Source organism: Neofelis nebulosa, chromosome 1 (assembly GCF_028018385.1).
Source record: "Neofelis nebulosa isolate mNeoNeb1 chromosome 1, mNeoNeb1.pri, whole genome shotgun sequence".
NCBI lineage: Eukaryota > Metazoa > Chordata > Mammalia > Carnivora > Felidae > Neofelis > Neofelis nebulosa.
In genome coordinates this window covers 97,823,638-97,843,672 of record NC_080782.1, presented here as the reverse complement: position 1 = coordinate 97,843,672, position 20,035 = coordinate 97,823,638, and the positions used below count along the sequence as shown (strand labels likewise).

At 36.7% G+C, this 20,035-nt stretch overlaps 1 protein-coding gene and 1 pseudogene across 5 annotated transcripts in view; both read right to left on the bottom strand.

Moving 5' to 3' along the window:
- Nucleotides 1–20,035, bottom strand: part of AP3B1 (adaptor related protein complex 3 subunit beta 1) — a 267,617-nt gene that overhangs the window by 197,146 nt on the left and 50,436 nt on the right. For all 5 annotated transcript variants that reach the window (XR_009261343.1, XM_058729003.1, XM_058729014.1 and 2 more), the window contains one exon: nt 68–163. Coding sequence is in view for 4 of the 5 variants with exons in the window: in XM_058729003.1 (XP_058584986.1) it covers nt 68–163 (96 nt within the window). In the remaining variant the exon portion in view is untranslated. The remainder of the gene's footprint in view (nt 1–67; nt 164–20,035) is intronic.
- On the bottom strand, nt 8,900–9,876 carry LOC131511132 (high mobility group protein B1-like; annotated as a pseudogene).

Below are 20,035 nucleotides of genomic sequence, written 5' to 3'. Positions count from 1 at the left end.
TTTAAATAACACACCTTCAGCTTTGCACAAATCTTGTAGCTATTTGCTGGCTCACTCTACTATTTACCTTCAGAGCTCGCTGAAAAGTACTTATGGACAAGAGTGCCAGATCCTGCTGTTCTTCAGCATACCGGACCAGGTAAACATACACTAACTTCTTGATCTGTTAAAAAAAAAAAAGAAAAGAAAAAAATCACGTAATCCTAGCCAGACTGAAAATTAAAAATTCATTATTTTGTATACCAAATCCATTCTCAATTTTTGTGAAATAAAATAACTGAACCTGGTCATAGCTTATATTGTGATATAAAGATAATATACTGTAGCATGAGGAATGGCAACAGAAAAAACTTGTGAAATAAGCATTTTGATAATCCAATCTATAACAGCAACACGTTGTTCTGTAACAACATTCCAAAAAGTCTTGAGGGTTAAGTTACTTCAAGCTTATATACTCCTTGCTTGCTGACCTAAGTCCCTTTGGTCCTGAGATGAACTAACCTACTCTTCTCGAGATCTGCAGACCACCGGCCTTAAGGAGAGAAGGACCAGGCTTTCCCAAAAGAGAAGTCCTGACCATATTTGATGCCAGCAGGTCTGTTCGGGGTCCTGTCGACATACGCCATTCCCCCAGGCACCGCCTCCTCCTGCAGACAGCCTACCCCCAACCCCCAAAGCCCCACTTAAAACCTTCCCCTTTGAAAACTTCTGGCTTTGCCTGGACAGGAAAGATGGTCTCTGGGGCATGAGTCCACCATCTTCCCAGGCTGCTGGCTTCCTGAATAAAGTGACATTTCCTTTCCCACCATCACTTGTCCTTCTACTGATTTTCAAGCAGTGAGCAGCTGAACCTGAGTTGAGAACCAGTTCTCTGTCGGGTAACACTTTCTCTCAAAGGGAATTAAAAAAATCCCTGAGCAAAACTCAGACAAGAATATTAAGGGGCGCCTGGGTGGCTCAGTTGGTTGAGTGTCTGACTCTTGATTTTGGCTCAGGTCATGATCTCAGAGCTCATGGAATCGAGCCCCGTGTTGGGTTCTGCGCTGACCTCACAAAGCCTGCTTGAGATTCTGTCTCCTTCTCTGTCTGTCCCTCACTGGCTCTCTCTCTCTCTCTCTCTCTCTCTCTCAAAATAAAGAAAAATAAACTTAAAAAAGAAAAAGAACATTCTTTAAATGTTATATTAAAATATAACTGAATTATAAAAGTATTTTCAAAATGAAGGATAAAAATACTAGGAAGAACTTGGATTCTATCCTCCAGCTACATGGTATATATATGAACTTATGTCTCCTCATCAAAAGGTGTTGGAGCCACAACTCTGATTGTATGGTAATATTCACATTCACATTCCAATATATATTACATGATATTTTCAGCTCAGTAAGAATAAGGTATGACAATACTAATTTAATGTGATAAAAACTCCATAAGACTGGGAGTATCTGACAACTGTTCTAAATGGCAATTTAATCAGTTAAGTCTAAAACAGCATTATGATGAACAGAAAAATTAAATAAAAATTAAAATGTGAGTCGAAATTCATCAACTTCCTTCTGACATAGCTCATACACTATAATCTTCCTTCTGAAATATCTTCAGATACCACCGCCTGAGGAGTTTTTTTATGCATCAGCAGAGTACAGACCTAAAACTTTATGGAATGCTCAAAGAGCACAGGAAATGAGGGGAAGTAACTGGAAATTGCTGGAATTGATGCTAGAAAGGAAAAAGAGTGCTACACCAGGCCATATTTTATGTCATACTAACCAATATGAACTTCTTTAAAGACAACTACTTCCTTCATACTCCACTTATCTTTGACACAACATAGTTTTGTTTTAAGTAAGCGCTAGGCCCATCGTGGGGCTTGCACTTACAACCCCAAGATCAAGAGTCGTGTGCTCTACCAACTAAGCCAGCCAGGCACCCCAACACAGTGTAGTTTTGAGTTCCTTCACTATCCTGTTTGCTTTCTTCTGAACTCACTCCAATTTGTCTATATTTCTTTCAGTGTAGAACCCCAAACTACAAATGAAGTTTAAGTAGAACAAACAAGTTAAGGCTACGTTCCATGTAAGGTGCTTCCACTGACACAACTAAATCTTAAAAATAAAAATATACATTTTCTAAAGGTACACTGACTACATTAAGCCATATCTGAGTAAATATCCTGGTGGGGTTTTTCTCTTTTAAAAAGAAATGGTGCTAAACACACCATTTTAAGTTGATACCAATCCATTTTTCTATACTATATAGACAGGGTTATAGATGAAAGTAACAAAAAAATTATCTCCTAATACTCTTCAGTGGTGAATGGATCGACAAAGTCCTAAAAACAAAACTAAAACCCTTAAAAAATTAAAACTCAGTGCCCAATGCAGTCCATAATCTGCCCCAAAATTCCTTTCTTCGCAACCAGGTTTTTATTAAGTTCCTAAGATTACAACAATGCCAAAAAGCAATAAACACTTCCTAGTTGACTGATTTGTAGCATTTTCAATATACCAAATCAACACACAGACACATGTAAGATACTTCCCAAATCCATCTTAGGATGAACACGGGGTTACTTAATGCAGGAACCATTCCTATTCACCTGTATATTCGCAGAACCTATCATAATGTCTGGCATGTAGTAAGAGCTCAATAATTAGCTGAATGAAACATCACAGCCCAGTGGTATACTGAAAAAATTTAAGGCTGTTCTCATTAGATTGCTATATCAGGAATCTAACTTCCACCAATGGTTATAATTCACCAAATAGATTCCTAGATAAAACACCAACATACTGAGGAAATGATGCATATTAAGAAGATTGTCTCCAAAAGTCTTTAACTTGTAAATTATTGTTTTGCTTTGATAGAGAGCACAAGAGCATAAGCGGGAGAGAGGGGCAGACGGGGAAGGGGAGAAAAGGTGAGAGAGAGAAAGAGAAAGAGAAAGAGAAAGAGAAAGAGAAAGAGAAAGAGAAAGAGAAAGAGAAAGAGAAAGAGAAACAGAGAGAAAGAGAGAGAAAGAGAGAGAGAGAAAGAGATAGAGAGAATCTCAAGCAGGTTCCACGCCCAGCAGAGAGCCCGACACGGGACTCAATCCCATGACCCTGGGACCATGACCTGAGCCAAAATCAAGAGTCAGACGTTCAACCGACTAAGCCACCCAGGCACCCCTAACTTGTGGGATTTTTAAAAATTAATCATTTAAAATGTTCTTTCTTCATATTAATTATATTCAGACCCAGTCTACAGTTCTCTGGAAAGTTTTGGAAGAAATAGGTTAGAGTCCACCCATCCCCTCATCTTCCTGTGATTTATTTCTCAGCAACACCTTTATTTACGAAGTAACTGCACAGCCAACTTTTAAGGCTGAATTATGAACTCCAGAATATATCCAGGGGTTTATATTGGCAACACTGAAACATTCAGAACCACAGCTGAGCTAGCAGGCATTGCTGTAATTACTGACTATTGGAGAAGGACTTTTGTGCCTGTTATAGCAAAAAGCATAACAATATTAAATCACAGAAGGTTGCAAAACACCAAATTTGTTCTAGTTCTGTTATAAGAATCAATCAATATTGACCACAAGAGGCCTGTGCACTGACTGGCTGCAGGTGTGCAGAGAAAGCCTAGCTTCCCTGAAACCATTCTGTGACCAGAAATGGGAGTACTTAAAGCTCCGTGACTACACCGTTCTCTGATCAGTTACCTCCATTCAATGTTACAACACTCCTTGCTGTAAAGCTAATCATAGCAGAGCCCCAGTAGGCTGGCAGAACACAGGCAGATCTGTTTAATTAGTTTATCAATACTAGTACATCAAACTTCATGAGTTATTGACTAAACCTTTGATTATTTTTGTACTATAACCACTGATTGCTTACTAGGTAACTTTTGGTATCATTTGACATCAAATGGAAGATGACGTACAGCTTAACTGTGTGTCTAAGGCAGCATGTACTTATAAAATGAAATTTTGCACTTGATAGCAATGAAACATCAGTCAATTCTCTAAACATAAATTTTAAGAAGCTTATGTCAGTTTTCTCATATTAGAGGATTAAGCATGTTTCAAAAAACAACATAATTCAAGAACAAAAGAAACCCAAACAAATACATCAATAATTACGTTTACAGGGACATTTTTGTTGCAGAACATTACGCAGTATATGAGAATCTGAGTGTAAACGGAAGAGATGAACAAATAGGAAAGTTCTACTATTATAACTACCTGAACAGTACAAACAGTTTTGGATAAACAATAAATAACATAGAATTTTCTGTTTACAAGAAGACTAGAAGTCCAGGGGAACTAGTTAATTTACTACCAATTTCTAAGGACTTCCTCATTTCTACCCATCTCTAAGTCATAAGAATAGTTATATCGATGCCAGATACCTCCCAAAGGATAGCTAATACCAGATGTTGATAAGGGGCCAAAGTCACTAAGGGAGAGGTGGAGGAAGAAAGCATCAATCAGGAAGGATGGCTCTAAAAAGGGGAATGGTCTAAGATGGGTTCTGAAGCCAAGCCACCTGGCTTTGGATTCTGACTGTGAAATATGACCTTGATCTGATAATTTAACCTCTCTGTTACCTTGTCCTCATATATAAAATATGGGAAATGACAGAATCAACCTCACAGAGTTATTTGTGACGATAAAATGAGTTGATATATGTAAGGTACTAACAACCTCACACAGAAAGCATCTTTTAATGCTTTCTCTAGCATTTCTCTAGAGACTCTAGTCCTAAAACACTAAGATAACAGCTCTACCTATATCTCACAATTTTTCTAAGTCAAATCTCAATTTTTTTCAGATACCTGCACTTACATCAGAAGCCATAAAACTGCATCAAATTAGAAGCTGAGATAGCATGACCATAATATATCAAAGAGAGTTTAACTCTTGATATTATCAATTCAGAATTATATAGTAACAAGCATACAAATATTGTTTAATAAATATCTATTAAATTAATGACAAGTCAAATTTGCAAATACTAGATGACATACATATAGCCTCCATTTCTCCTATTAATTGGACTCTTAGAAAGAATGGTTTATCAAGTTAATTTAAGTCCAATATTAAATTAAGTGTTTTGATTTTAATTTACCCGAGTCAGTCAAATTGATTTTATGATGGCTAATCATTTTGGTAGCAAAATTCACCTATTCCAAATATACAATGTATTTATTATCTAATAAAAATTTATGTATTCTTGAATAAGTTTCTAAAAATGGGTTTGAAGTATATATGTTTAAAACCCTATAATATTTTCTAATAATGTTAAAATGGTGAAGGAAAAATAATTATTTTTATATATGTAAATGTGTACTCTAGAAATGTATAAAATATACTTCGCTTTATTTTTCCAGATCTTGAATATGTAAATGCAAGATTATTTAAACTAACTTACCTTATACGAGAAAAAACTATTTAAACTACTAGTATACTTTATATTAGAGACATAGTAACACCAATTCATTGTCATAGTGTTAAAATAGTATCTAAGAGTCCACTTCACATCAATCTTGTATTTGTATTATATACAAATGAAGTGTGACCTAGCTACTCCTATTGCTCTACTTAAAAAATTCATCATTCTCATCATGATTATTTTATTCACTCTTATTCTTTCCTGTACCTAAGCAATTGTTTCCTTAAAAAAAAAAAAAAGCCTCATTTTTACAACTAAAAATACTTAAGCATTGACTATAAAGTTGTTAATGGTACACACCTCACTCAGTATATTCTGGCCATAAAGCACTAGAAGATACTGCTATAGAAGTCTGATACAGAGACTGGAAAAGATGATGAAAATTTTCAAGTATGTCACCACTTATAAATTGAAAATTCCACACAGAAAGTAGGGAAAGCTGAGCCTAATGTTTCATTGATCAATAACATTCCATGTATTTTTAAGGCTTTAGAAACAGTTACAGATTTTGATGAAGCTGTAATTTAATAATAACTGAGAGACCTGATTTACCCTCCTGCCTGAACCAAATAGAGTATCAGGGGCAGGAAATGTAACAATAGTTTCCTATGTTGGACAACAAGCAGTACAGAACTGTGAACCCAGAGAGAGGGAAAAGTCAAGCTGAGTACTATCACTAAGCATAAGTCTACCAGCAAAGGGGGGCAACTCAAACAGAATTCAGAAGATTCACTGTGCTGAGGAGACAAGAGACGAAAGTTCAGAGGCCAAGGTTGCTCAAATTTGCAGAGCAAAAAAACAAACAGGAGGAAACTTCACAGAGACAGTGAGAGGGAGAGAGCACACACACGCTACAGAGGACCACCATCAAGTCTTAAACGAAGCCCTGACATGCACCAGAAAGAGTGACATAAAACTACCTGAGGCCAGACCAATCAATCAATCAATCAATCAACACCAAAAACAAACACAAGAAAAAAGTACACATAAGATATCTTAAAGATCACAAAGAACTAGGAATAGTTCATGCTCCTACCAGCCAGAGAAAATGTCTCATAAATACACGGACTGCTGAGTAGAATCCCAAGAAGGCATCACTTTAGGAGTGGGATTAAATTAATCTAAACTAAAAATATTTCTGAGCTCCCTAATAAAGCTTAAATGTATGCTTTGAAAGAATCAAATAATTCCACATAACTGTGTGCCACAAACAAAAAAAAGCCAACACAATTTAAAGGAATACAACAAAATCCACCAACCAGCCACATAAATTTCACAATGTTTAGCATCCAATTAATTAAAAAATTAGGAAAACATGAATCATAACCATGAGAAAAATCAATCTATAGAAAAAGACTCAAGGGGCGCCTGGGTGGCTCAGTCGGTTAAGCGTCTGACTTCGGCTCAGGTCATGATTTCACGGTCCGTGAGTTCGAGCCCCGCGTCGGGCTCTGTGCTGACGGCTCAGAGCCTGGAGCCTGTTTCAGATTCTGTGTCTCCCTCTCTCGCTGACCCTCCCCCATTCATGCTCTGTCTCTCTCTGTCTCAAAAATAAATAAACGTTAAAAAAAAAAAAAAAAGAAAAGAAAAGAAAAAGACTCAAGTGATAGAAAGGATAGAAGTAGCAGAGAGGCACCTGGCTGGCTCAGTTAGTAGAGCATGTGACTCTTGATCTTGGGATCATAACCTTGAGCCCCATATTGGGTGGAGAGTTTACTTAAAAGTAAAATCTTAAAAAAAAAAAAAAGGAGAAGGGCTTTACAGTAACTATTATAAATATGCTCCATATGCCCAAGAAGACAGACAAAAATATGACTATGTTGAGGAGAGAATCACAAGATATAAAAGTGATCCAATGAAACATCTAGAGATGAAAAATGTAACAGCTGATTTGATAAATACACTGGAAGAGATGAACAAGTTAGACACAACAAAAGGTAAGGTCAGTTAAGTATACAGCAATAAAAACTATCAAAATGAAGCACAGAGAGAAAAGACTGGGAAAAAACGGACGATATTATCAGTGACCAGTAGGACAACATCAATTAGTCTGTATGTGTACCAGAGATGCCAAAAGGAGAGAGAAGAGAGAAAATATATTTGTGATAAACTAATGGCTGAAATTTTAAGAAAACTATAAGCCCACAAATATAAGATGCTCAACAAACCTGAAGCAGAATAAACATGAAAAAAAATATGTCAAGGCATATCACAATAAAATTGAAAACCAGTGATAGAGAGAAAATCTCAAAACCAAGAAGAGATAAGAAAGACACATTGTACACAATGAAATAGAGATTAACAATGACAGTAAACTTGCAGGACAGAAAACAATGAAATATTTTTTTAATGTTTATTTTTGAGAGAGACAGAGAGCAAACAGGGGAGGAACATAGAGAGAAACAGAGAGAGAGAGAGAGAGAGAGAGAGAGAGAGACAGAGACAGAGAATCCAAAGCAGGCTCCAGGCTCTGAGCTGTCAGCACAGAGCCTGACGCAGGGCTCGAACCACAAACCGTGAGATCATGAACTGAGCTAAAGTTGGACACCATAACTGACTGAGCCACCCAAGTACCCTGAAATACTTTTTAAATACTGAACAAAAAAGACTGTAAACCTAGAACTGTAAATTTTGCTAGGCAAAAATATTTTCAAATTGTAAGCAAAATAAAGACTTTTTAAAACAAAAGCGGGGGGCGCCCGGGTGGCGCAGTTGGTTAAGCGTCCGACTTCAGCCAGGTCACGATCTCGCGGTCCCTGAGTTCGAGCCCCGCGTCAGGCTCTGGGCTGATGGCTCGGAGCCTGGAGCCTGTTTCCGATTCTGTGTCTCCCTCTCTCTCTGCCCCTCCCCCGTTCATGCTCTGTCTCTCTCTGTCCCAAAAATAAATAAAAAATGTTGAAAAAAAAACAAAAAAACAAAACAAAAGCGGAAAGAATTCATTACCAGCAAAACAAAAGAGATGTTAAAGAAAGTCCTCTAGTCATAAGGAAAACAATACCAAATAGGATATTTGGGCCTATACAAAGTAATGAAGAGGGCCATAAATGGTAAATATGAGAGAACACATGAAAGACTTTGGGGGAGGAGAGGCAGCTCATTTTTATTTTTTATTTTTAATTAAAAAAATTTGTATTTACTTAGGAGCATTCAGAATGTCAACAAAATAGCTGCAACTTTTTTTTTTTTTTTTTTGCAATTACAGGGTGGTATTCAGTTAACAAAACAATTATTTTGTATAAGCTGCATCACAGACAAATGAAGATGAAAAACAACTATCCCCATATAAAATTAATTTATGCTGTGCACTAACAAGGGCCTGCTTTAAATGTCCACACCAATTTACAACCCCTATACTGTACCATATAAGGCTGGTGGCTACTGAAAACACCACCAGGACAGGACTATCTAAAGACACATTCGGTAGTGTGTTCACTATACAAAAAACGACACTGTACAGTTTTTTTTTTTATTTTTTTTTAACGTTTATTTATTTTTGAGACAGAGAGAGACAGAGCATGAACGGGGGAGGGGCAGAGAGTGAGGGAGACACAGAATCGGAAGCAGGCTCCAGGCTCTGAGCCGTCAGCCCAGAGCCCGACGCAGGGCTCGAACTAGCGGACCGCGAGATCGTGACCTGAGCTGAAGTCGGACGCTTAACTGACTGAGCCACCCAGGCGCCCCGACACTGTACAGTTTAAAAGCAAATCTTACACAGCCTTACATTTCAGTTTTTTTCTTTAAAAGGAGTGAGTTGTATAAAGGGGTTTAAATGCTTTACAGACAAAAAAAAAAAAAAAACTGCGCTAGAACCAACATATTCATCTTCACCATCTTCTTCATCTCCCTCCTCTTCCTCATCCTCTTCATCTTCCTCATCTTCCTTCTCTTCCTTGTTTTTCTTAGCCTTGACGACTCTTGTCTTTGCTTTCTCAGGCTTTCCTTTAACTCACTATGCAGCAATATCCTTTTCATATTTTTTCATCAGCTTATTAGCAGCCTTCTTGTCATCTGCAGCAGTGTTAGTCCACATCTCTCCCAGTTTCCCTGCAACATCACCAATGGACAGGCTGGGATGTTTGCAATGTTCTCCTTTGATTTCTGGGCGATTATCAGAACAAAACAAGAAAAAGGCCGAAGGAGGCCTCTTGGGTGCACGGGCATCCTTGAACTTCTTTTAGGAGGGATATCAGTTTTCATTTCTCTTCCATAATGGGACGTTTCTGCCTTTGCCATGTCTTCAAACTTTCCTTTCTCTTTAGCAGACGTGGCCTACCATCTCTCTGAGCACTTCTTGGAAAACTCTGAGAAGCTGCCTGCAGCAACTGGGTGCTGCTTCTTGCACTCCTCTCGGTAACTTTGCACAAAGAATACATAGGATGACATTTTGCCTCTTGGCTTCATAGGATCTCCTTTGAGACAGCTCATTTTTAAAACTCTTTAATAGATAAGTAAACTGGTAATTTTGGAATAAAATTGTACCAGAATAATCTCCCACAGAAAACTTTAAAAAAAAAAAAAAAAAAAAAAAGGACATATTACAAAAGCACTGCGGCCCCTGGTGGTGAAACAGCAGCAGAGTGTGGTTAGGAGTATATACTCAAAGGTGACAAGAGAGAGAGTAAATTCCCCATTCCCTTGGCTTTCTGATGAGGCCAAGCGAATACTGGATGAAGTGCAAGTGGAGGCACTGATGGACAAACCACTGTCTCTGGCCAAAGGTGCCAAAATATTGAACCTACAAAAATCATGGCCACTGAAGAAAGTAGGGGAATCCCAGAAGGGAAAGGGCTGGAGGTGGGCTCCTCAAATAGTCTCTACCCACATCTCTGACTAACTCCTGAACCATGCAAGCAGAGAATAGACTCAAAGTAGTTCAGAAGAAGACAAAAAATATGACATGAGACTGACTGAAGCTGCTGCTTAAGAAATAGAATTTACAATTCGAACTTGTCAAGGTAAGCACCTTCAAAATACCACCTGTGATGTAAAAATAAAAGAATACAGAATCTCCATGATAATGTAATGGCAAGAACAGAACTCAAAATTGCCCACTGTAAGAGAAACTCAAGAAATGGAATACATACATACACGCATATATAAAAATATATATGTATACATACACACACACACACACACACGCACACGCACACGCACACACACACACAAGAAAATCAACCAAAAGTAAGTTTGAGATAAACAAGGTATTGGAACTAGCAGACAATTTTAGAGCCTGGTATTACACATATTCTTAATGAAGTAAAAGAAAATGTGCTCTCAATTAGAGAAGAATAAAGCATATCTCAGCAAAGAAAAAGAAAGAACCAAGGTGAAATTCTAAAATGAAAAAATGTTCACTGAATGTACTCAACAATCAAATGGAGATGCCAGAAGAATGAGTAAGTGAACCTGAAAAAGGTGAATAAAAATCCAATGGGAAGCACACAAAGAGATATAAGAAAACCAACAAAGCTTCACGCACTTCAAACAATATACATGTTGTTGTTTACAACAGTACGAGAAAGAGAAGAGAATGGAGCAAAATATTACATGAAGAAATAATGGCCACTCTTATGTTTATAGCAGCATTACTTACAATAGCCAAGATACGGAAGCAGCCCTAGTGTCCATCAATTGACAAATGAAGAAAGAAGATGTGGTACACATACACACACACACACACACACACACACACACACACACAGTGGCTTAGCCAACAAAAAGAATGAAATCTTGGGGCGCCTGGGTGGCTCAGTTGGTTGAACGCCCGACTTCGGCTCATGTCACGATCTCACGGCTTGTGAGTTCAAGCCCCGTGTCCAGCTCTGTACTGACAGCTCAGAGCCTGGAGCCTCTTCAGATTCTCTCTCTCTCTCTCTCTCTCTCTCTCTCTGCCTCCCCTCCCCCGCTCACACTCTGTCTCTCTCAAATAAACATTTAAAAAAATTAAAAAGAAAAACAAGTCAGAAACAAAATTCAGAACTCTAAAAAAAAAAGAATGAAATCTTGCCATTTGCAGTGACATGGGTGGAGCTACAGAGTATAATGCTAAGTGAAATAAATCAGTCAGAGAAAGACAAATACTCTACGATTTCACTCATATAGGGAATTTAAGAAACAAAACAAAAGATAAGAGAGAGAGAGACAAGACACAGACTCTTAATTATAGAGAACTGGTGGTTACCACAGAGGAAGTGGTTGGGGGAATGGATTAAATAGGTGATGGGGATTGAGGAATGCATTGGTCATGGTGAGCACACGGTAATGCATGCAAGTGTTGAATTATTATATTGTACACTGAAACTAAAAAAGAAGAGAAATAATCGCCAAAATTTCCCTAATTTTGATCAAAGGCAGTAATTCACAGATATAAGACATACAATAAACACCAGGCCAAATGAACACAAAGAAGCTCAAACCAAGACAACTCAGAGTTAAAGATGAAAAGCAAAACATGAAAGCATCATGAGAAAAATGACAAATTACATAAGTGGTATCAATTACCCAGTTAACACGGATACTGCATAACGAATCAGAGGATCTTTAAAGCATCTTTAGAGTGCTAAAAGGAAAAACAACAACAACAACAACAACAACAACAACCCATATAACCCAGAATTCTATGACCAGTGCAAGGATCCTTTAGGAACAGAGGTAAAATGGAAACACTTTCAGAAAAGAGATTTCAGCAGCAGCAGATCTGCACCACAGCAAAAGCCAATGCAAGATTTTAAGGCAGGAAGATAATGATACTGATAGAAATGTGGATCTTTACAATACAAAGAGAACGCTGGAAATAAGTGACAAACACTTTTATCTGTTTTCTTCTCTTAATTTCTTTATAAATCATGAAAATTTAAAGCAAAAATTGCACTGTCTTGCGACGTTTTTAATCTGACACAAATAAAGCTAAACAAAAGACAGAAGGAATATGGATGTATACGGTTGCAAGATTTCTATATTTTAAGTGAAGAGATACAGTATTAAATAAGACTGACTGCAAAAAGCTACAAATGAATACAGTAGGGTCGCCTGGGTGGCTCAATCGGTTAAGTGTACAACTCTTGATTTCGGCTCAGGTCAGGATCTCACGGTTCTCGGCTGAAGGTGCAGAGCCCTGCTTGGGATCCTCTCCCCTCCTCTCTCTTTGCCCCTCACAAGCTCTCTCTCTCTCACTCTGTCTCTTAAAATAAATAAATAAACTTTCAAAAATAAAAATAAATACAGTCAACAATTTGAAAAAAAGTGCAAAGGTAAACAGGTTAAAAATAAAAACAAGAAAATTTTAAATGGGATTTCCTCCAAACCAAAGGGAAGAAAGGAAAAAAGAAAACAAAAAGACAAATAGAAAATAAATAGTATAATAGTACACTCAAATCCAAACATACCAATAATTACATCAAGTGTTAAAATAATAAACAATCCAATTCAAAGCCACAGTTTGACAAAATGGATGGGGAAAAGATGAAACTATGTTCTGGCAATAAGAGATGCACAGGACATTCAAAGACAGAGACAGGCTAAAAGCAAATAGTTGGAAAAAACATATACTGGACAAAGGATGAGAAGGCTGGAGTGGCAACATGAATAACAAATCAAATAGACTTTAAGACAAAAAGTGTCACCAGGGATAAAGAAGGACCTATTTTAGGGTAAAAGGGTCAAGTCATTACGAAGACACGCAGAGTGAGGCGTGATGGGAGTGCTTTAAAATTTATGCAAGAAAATGACTGAATTAAAGGGAAAAATGAACAATTTCAGAATCATGACTGGGAGATTTAAAAGCCCCCTCCTAGCAATCAGTGGAACACTAGACAACAGGTCAGTAAAAATAATTTTAAAAATCTAAACACTAACAACACACATTATCCAACAATAGCAGAATACACATTCTCTACACCAACTGTACATGGTATGCACACCAAAATAAACTATGATGATCTATAAACAAGTTCTCATAAATTTTAAGAATGAAATAAAACTAAATATGCTTTAGGACTAAAATGGAAGAATGTTACAAAGCAATTAATAGTAAGATCATTCAGATAACCCTTCCATCCCCAAAATGAGGAAATTAAACAACATACTTCTAAATAATCCGTGAGTCAATAAAGAAATCATAAAGTAAAAATATTTGTAACTAAACAACAATGAAAATCTATAAAATTTAATTTGAAAAATGCAAATGAAACAATGTTTAGAAGAAAATACATAGTATTTTATATTAACCAAAAGTTTTGATCTGCGTTTCCAACTCAAGATATTAAAAAAAGAACCCCACCTTAACTATGTCTTTTGCAAATTCAGGTCCCAATTTCAAAATAATAAAACTATTTAGACTTTTTTTTTACATGTAAATAATGCTTCCATTTTCTAAATGACCACTAAGTAACATAGAGATTTATCCCCTTCGTTTTTAAAAGGAAGCATGTTAAAAATAATTAGCTATTTTGACATTCTCTAGATGTTCGAGCAGCTCAATACTGTTAGAACTGTCCTGTTTATTTTTGTTTGCAAGAGGAAAAAAGTCAGCTTTCTTAGGTGAATTTTATACAGGTAAAGGACATTCATATATTTCAGTTTTTGTGTTTTTTCCCACTTCAAGAAAAACATAACCATGTTCATGTTCAAAGACTGACAAAATAATTGTCGGTAAATTAATTTTTAATATTAAAAAGGAACCCCAAATTATGTATAAATCTGAAGTATAAAAGATAAATACAAAAGTCAATAATCATTTAAAAAAATCAATGACATACAAAACAGAAAAAAGTAAATGGATAAAACTAAAAGCTGTTTTTCAAAAGGTCAATACAATTGATAAGCCTCTAATTTGATCAAGAAAAAGAGAAGACAAAAACTACCAATTATCAGGAAGAATAAATATCACCGCAGAAGGTACAGACATTAAAAAAATACTAAGGGAATATTTTTAACAATTTCATGTTACTAAACTGACAACCCGGATGAAATGGATAAATTTCTTGACTGACAAATTACTAACAGAGATCCAAGAAGAAATAGAAAAGCTAAATAGCCCTGTGTTGGCGATCCACCAAGACCATCTTCAGGTTGGATGACTGGCTAGAAGGGTTTATAGCACTCAGAGAAGTTGTCATACTCAGGGTTATGATTCATTACAGCAAAGGAATACAAAGTAAGATCAGCAGAAGGAAAAGGTACATGGGGTGAAGTCCAGAGGACACCAGGCACAAGCTTCCAAGAATTCTAACAGTGGAGTCACATAAGACCTGCTTAATTCCTTCAGCAACAATGTATGACAACATGTACAAAATGCCACCAACCAGGGAAACTTGACAAAGAAAGACTATCCAAAGTATTTATTAGGGATCAGTCATGTAGATCCTGTACAACTACACATATTGTCATCACTACGGAGGAGATCAGTAACTAAAGCTCCAGAACAGGAAAAGAAAAAGCAGGTGTTTACCAAAAAGTGATAAAACACTTTTATCAGAACAGTCCAACAGCTCAGTTTGACCAAGCCAGACAACGAGCAGTCATGAAAATGTATCTTTTGGGGGAATGTACGGGGTTTGAGCAACCCAAGTCTGCTGAGTTTTAACTATTTCCCACAGTGGTTTATACCAAATAAACAATTTGAACTCATAATTTAAAACCTTCCTATAAAATAAACTCCAAGCACACTTGACTTCACACTAAGCATAAAATAATACCGTATTAGGATAAAATAATTCTACACATACTCTTTGAGACAGCAAAGGAGAAATACATCCCAACTCATTTTACAAAGCCAGTATTAACCTGATTACCCTGATACCAAAACAAAAGCCACTGCAAGTAAAATACATATAGACGCAATAACATATAGACGCAAAACTCCTTAATAAAAAGATGGCAAACCAATTCTAACAATATAAAGATTTAACATAAGACGACCATGAGGGACCTACCCCAGGAATAAAAAGGTTTAACTAGTGAAAAATCAATCCTAGTCATTTACCACTATCAAGAGAATAGAGAAAAATCATATAATGTCAAAAGTTACAGAAAAAGCACTTGGAAAAATTCAAAAAAACTATAAAAACTTTCAGCAAACTATGGATAGAAAGAACTTCCTCAACATGATTACAGACAGCTGCAAAAAAAAACCTATAGCTAATATCATATTCAAAGATAAAAAGGCACAGTGCTTTCTACATGAGAAACAAGGCAAGGATAACTATTCTCATCACTTTTATTCAATACTGTAATGTACGGTGTACTCAATGTAATATGACAAGAAGAAAAAAGAACAGAAAAGTAAAATTACATTTGTACATGACATGATCCTTTATGTAACAAAGCCTAAGAAATCTATAAAATAGCTATCAGAGCTAATAAGTGAATTTAGCAAAGACACAACACAAGATCAATATACAAAAATCAATCCTTTATGCTAGCAATAACCAATTGGGAAATGAAATAAAAAAGACAATGTTGTTTAAAATAGCCTTCAGGGGTGCCTGGGTGGCTCAGTCGGTTAAGCATCAAACTCTTGATTTGGGCTCAGGTCATGATCTCACAGTTCATGAGTTCAAGTGGCCCCCTCCCCCTGTATCAGGCTCAGCACTGACAGTGTAGAGCCTGCTTAGAATTCTCTCTCTCTCTCTCTCTCTCTCTCTCTCTCTCTCTCTCTGTCTCTCTCTCCTCTCTCTCTCTCTCCCCCCACCCCTTCATCTCTCTCCACTCCTCCCTCACTCACACACTCTCTCTCAAAATGAATAAACTTACAAACAAATTTTATATATTTTTTAGGTTTATTTCTTTTGAGAGAGAGAGAGGGCACACACACCAAAGGGGCAGAGAGGTGGTGGGGGGGGGGGGAGAGAGAGAATCACAAGCAGCCTCCGCACCATCAACAGAGTCCGATGCGGGGCTGGAACTCACAAACCACGAGATCATGACCTGGGCCAAAATCAAGAGTTGGACACTCAACCAACTGAGCCACCCAGATGCCCCTCAAAATAAATGAACTTTAAAAAAATAAAACAGCTTTCAAAACTACTAAAAAACAAATTTAAAATACATGCAAAACTTGAATACCAAAACTATAAAATACTGCAAAAGGAAATTATAGAAGACCACATTTGTGGACTGGAAGACTTAATATGGTAAAGACAGCAATTTTCCCCAAATTTGATCTATAAATTCAATGCAAACAAAATCAGTCCTAACAGGCTTTTGAGGAAACTGACACGCTAATTTTAACACTTACATAAAAAGACAAAAGACCCAGACTAGCCAAAAAAAGGTTAAAAAAACAAAACCAGGCTGGAGTGCTTACACTACCTGACTTCAAGACTTACAACATGACTATCCAGTGAACAAGGCAGTGTGGTATGGCAAATAGATCAACGGAAAAGAAAAGAGTCCAGAAACACACTTGCACTTATATGATCAAGAATTTTTCACAGAAGTAGCAAGGCAATTCAAGGGGGAAAAGACAGAATCTTCTTAAAAAGTGATACCAGAACAAATGAATACCCAGAAAAATCAATAAATAAATCTTGAACCTTACTTACCTCACATCACACACAAAGTCTAATTTGAAATGTGCTGTGCAGGAAAAAGTTAATAAAGCAGGCCAAAGAATGCTATCCTTAGAAAGTCTGCTTTCAAAGTTGGCACTGACTGGGATCTGGGAACTTGAATTTTAGGGGTATTCCCACAATTCCCTGATATGGGTGGTTTACAAACCATATGGTTTATGCTCAACATTTGCTTTTTTTTAAGGGAGTTTGGAATTTTGGTACATGCTAGGCAGTTAATGCCTCCATGAACAGCCCCCCAGTAAAAGACTTGGGCACTGAATCACTAATGAGCTCTCCTAGTGGGCAACACCTCACACTTTTTGTCACAATTGATGCTGGAGGAATTGATTATCACTGGGAAAATCACTGGAGAAAAGATACTTGGAAGCTTGCATCTGGTTTTCTCTTGACTTTACCACAAGCACCTCTTTCAGGGCCTGATTTTATTATGTACCTTTCATTGTAATAAATCATAGCTATGAGTATGACTATATCCTAAGTCCTATGAGTCCTCCCAGTGAATCATCGAACCTATGGATCACAGACCTATGGACACTGGATCCAAACATGGATCATTGACCTAAATATAATAGCTACAACTATTAAACTTTTAGAACACACCAGGAAAAATCTTTGACATTAGGTTAGACAAAGATCTCTTAAAAAGGTCACCAAAAACCATGAGGTACAACTGAGAAAAAAACAAGATAAAATGGACTTTATCAAAATCAAATGTTTGTTTTTTAAAAGATATTAAGAAAACAAAAAGGCAAGCCACAGACCAAGAGAAAATAAATAATAATAAATAACCATCTATCTGACAGAAGACTAGAACCAGAATTCTTACACTTTAATAATAAAACAAAAAAGATATGAACAGACATTTTAGAAGAGATATGACTAACCAGTAAATCATGAAAAGATGTTCAACAGCACTAAATATAGGAAAATGTAGGGGCTCCTGGGTGGCTCAGTCAGTTAAGTGTCTGACTTCAGATCAGGTCATAAACTCACCGTTGAGGTCAAGACCCACATCGGGCGTTGTCAGCAAAGAACCCGCTTTAGATCCTCTGTTTCCCTCTCCCCCATCGCCCCTCTCAAAAATAAATGAACATTTAAAGGAAAAAAAAAGAAAGAAAATGCAAATACATGCACAATGAAATACCATTATACAGCTACCAAAGTGGCTAATGTTAGAGTCTAATAAGGTCAAGTGTTGGAAGGGATGTGAACCAACTGGAACTCCCATACAATTGCTGGTGGGAATGCAAATGATACAGCCACTTTGGAAAACTCTAGGACACTATTTCCTAAAAACTAAATATACAGGGGCGCCTGGGTGGTTCAGTTGGTTGAACATCTGGCTCTTGATTTTGGCTCAGGTTATGATGTCACGGTTCGTGGGTTCCAGCAACACAGGGCCTGCTTGAGATCCTCTCTCTCCCTCTCTGGGTACCGCTCCCCTGCTTGCTCTTGCACTCTCTCCCTCTCAAAATAAATTAATAAACTTAAAAAAAAATTAAACATACATTTCCCAGACAATGCAACTTATCTATCCCTAGGTAATTAGAAAAGAAAAAGTTAAAGAAAATTAAAATACAAGAAAAATTAAAAATTAAAATACATGACCACATACAGCATTTTATTCAGGTGTATTTCAAAAGGTAAATTTGAAAATTGTAAAAATATCAGATGACAGCAAAAAAGGAACAAAATGGGAATACATGAAATAGTACAGATGAATCTCAGATTTGAAGGTAAAAGGAGTCAAATTCAGGGCACCTGGGTGGCTCAGTCGATTAAGCATCCAACTTCAGCTCAGGTCAGGATCTCCAGGTTCGGGTTCAAGCCCTGCACCAGGTTCTTTGCTGACAGCTGAGAGCCTGAAGCCTGCTTCAGATTCTGATTCTCCCTCTGCCCCTCCCTCCCTCTCTCTCTCTCTCAAATATGAATGAATGAATGAATGAATGAATGAATGAATAAATAAATAAAACATTTAAAAAATAAGGACTAAAACTCAAGAGACATCATACTGTACGGTTTAATTTATAAGAAATGCTAAAAATGACAAAACTCGTAACCAAAAGCAGATCAGTGATTGCATGGAGACTCAAAATGGATCACAGCCCTATATATAAAAGTTAAATCTACAAACTGTTAGGAAAAAAGACAAATATAAATCTTCATGACCTTGGATTAAGCAACCATTTCTTAGATATGACACCCAAGGCGTAAGGAAACAAAGAAAAAATAGAAGTCGAATTCATGAAAATTTACAATGTCTGTGCTTCAAAGGACACAATCAAGAAAATGAAAAGATAATCCACAGAATGGGAGAAAATATTTGCAAATTTGACAACAGATAAGAATCTAGTATTCAGAATATATAAAGAACTCTAACAATAAACAACAGAAAGAAAACCCAATTATAAAATGGTAAAAAGATCTGAACAGACATTTTTTCAAAGAAGATGCAGAACTGGCCAAAAGACAATCAACAGTTTTTTATTAGAGAAATGTGAATCCAAATTGCAAAAAGCAGTAATGAGATTCCACTTCATACCCTTTAGGATAACTCTAATCTAAGAGACAGTAATTTTTTTTCAAAAAAGAAAAATTAGTATTGGTGAGGATGTGGAGAAATTATAACTCACATACAGTATCGATGGAAATGTAAAATGATGCAGCGCTGTGCAAGAGTTTGGCAAGTCCTCAAAAAACCATACAGTAACCATATCACAGTAACCAGAAATATCACTCCAAGGTACATACGAGAGAAGTGAATACATAGGTATACACACAAACTTGTACAAAGTGTTTAGTACTATTCATGATAGCTAAAAAGTGGAAACAACCGAAATGTCACTGGTGAATGAATACATAAAATGCAGTATGTCCATACAATGGAATATTATTCAGCAATAAAGAGAAATGAGGTATTGATGTACACTACAACATGGGTGGACTTCAAAAACATTATGCTAAGTGAAAGAAGCCAGATACAAAAGTCACGCCCCGTACAACTTCATTTATGCCCAAAAG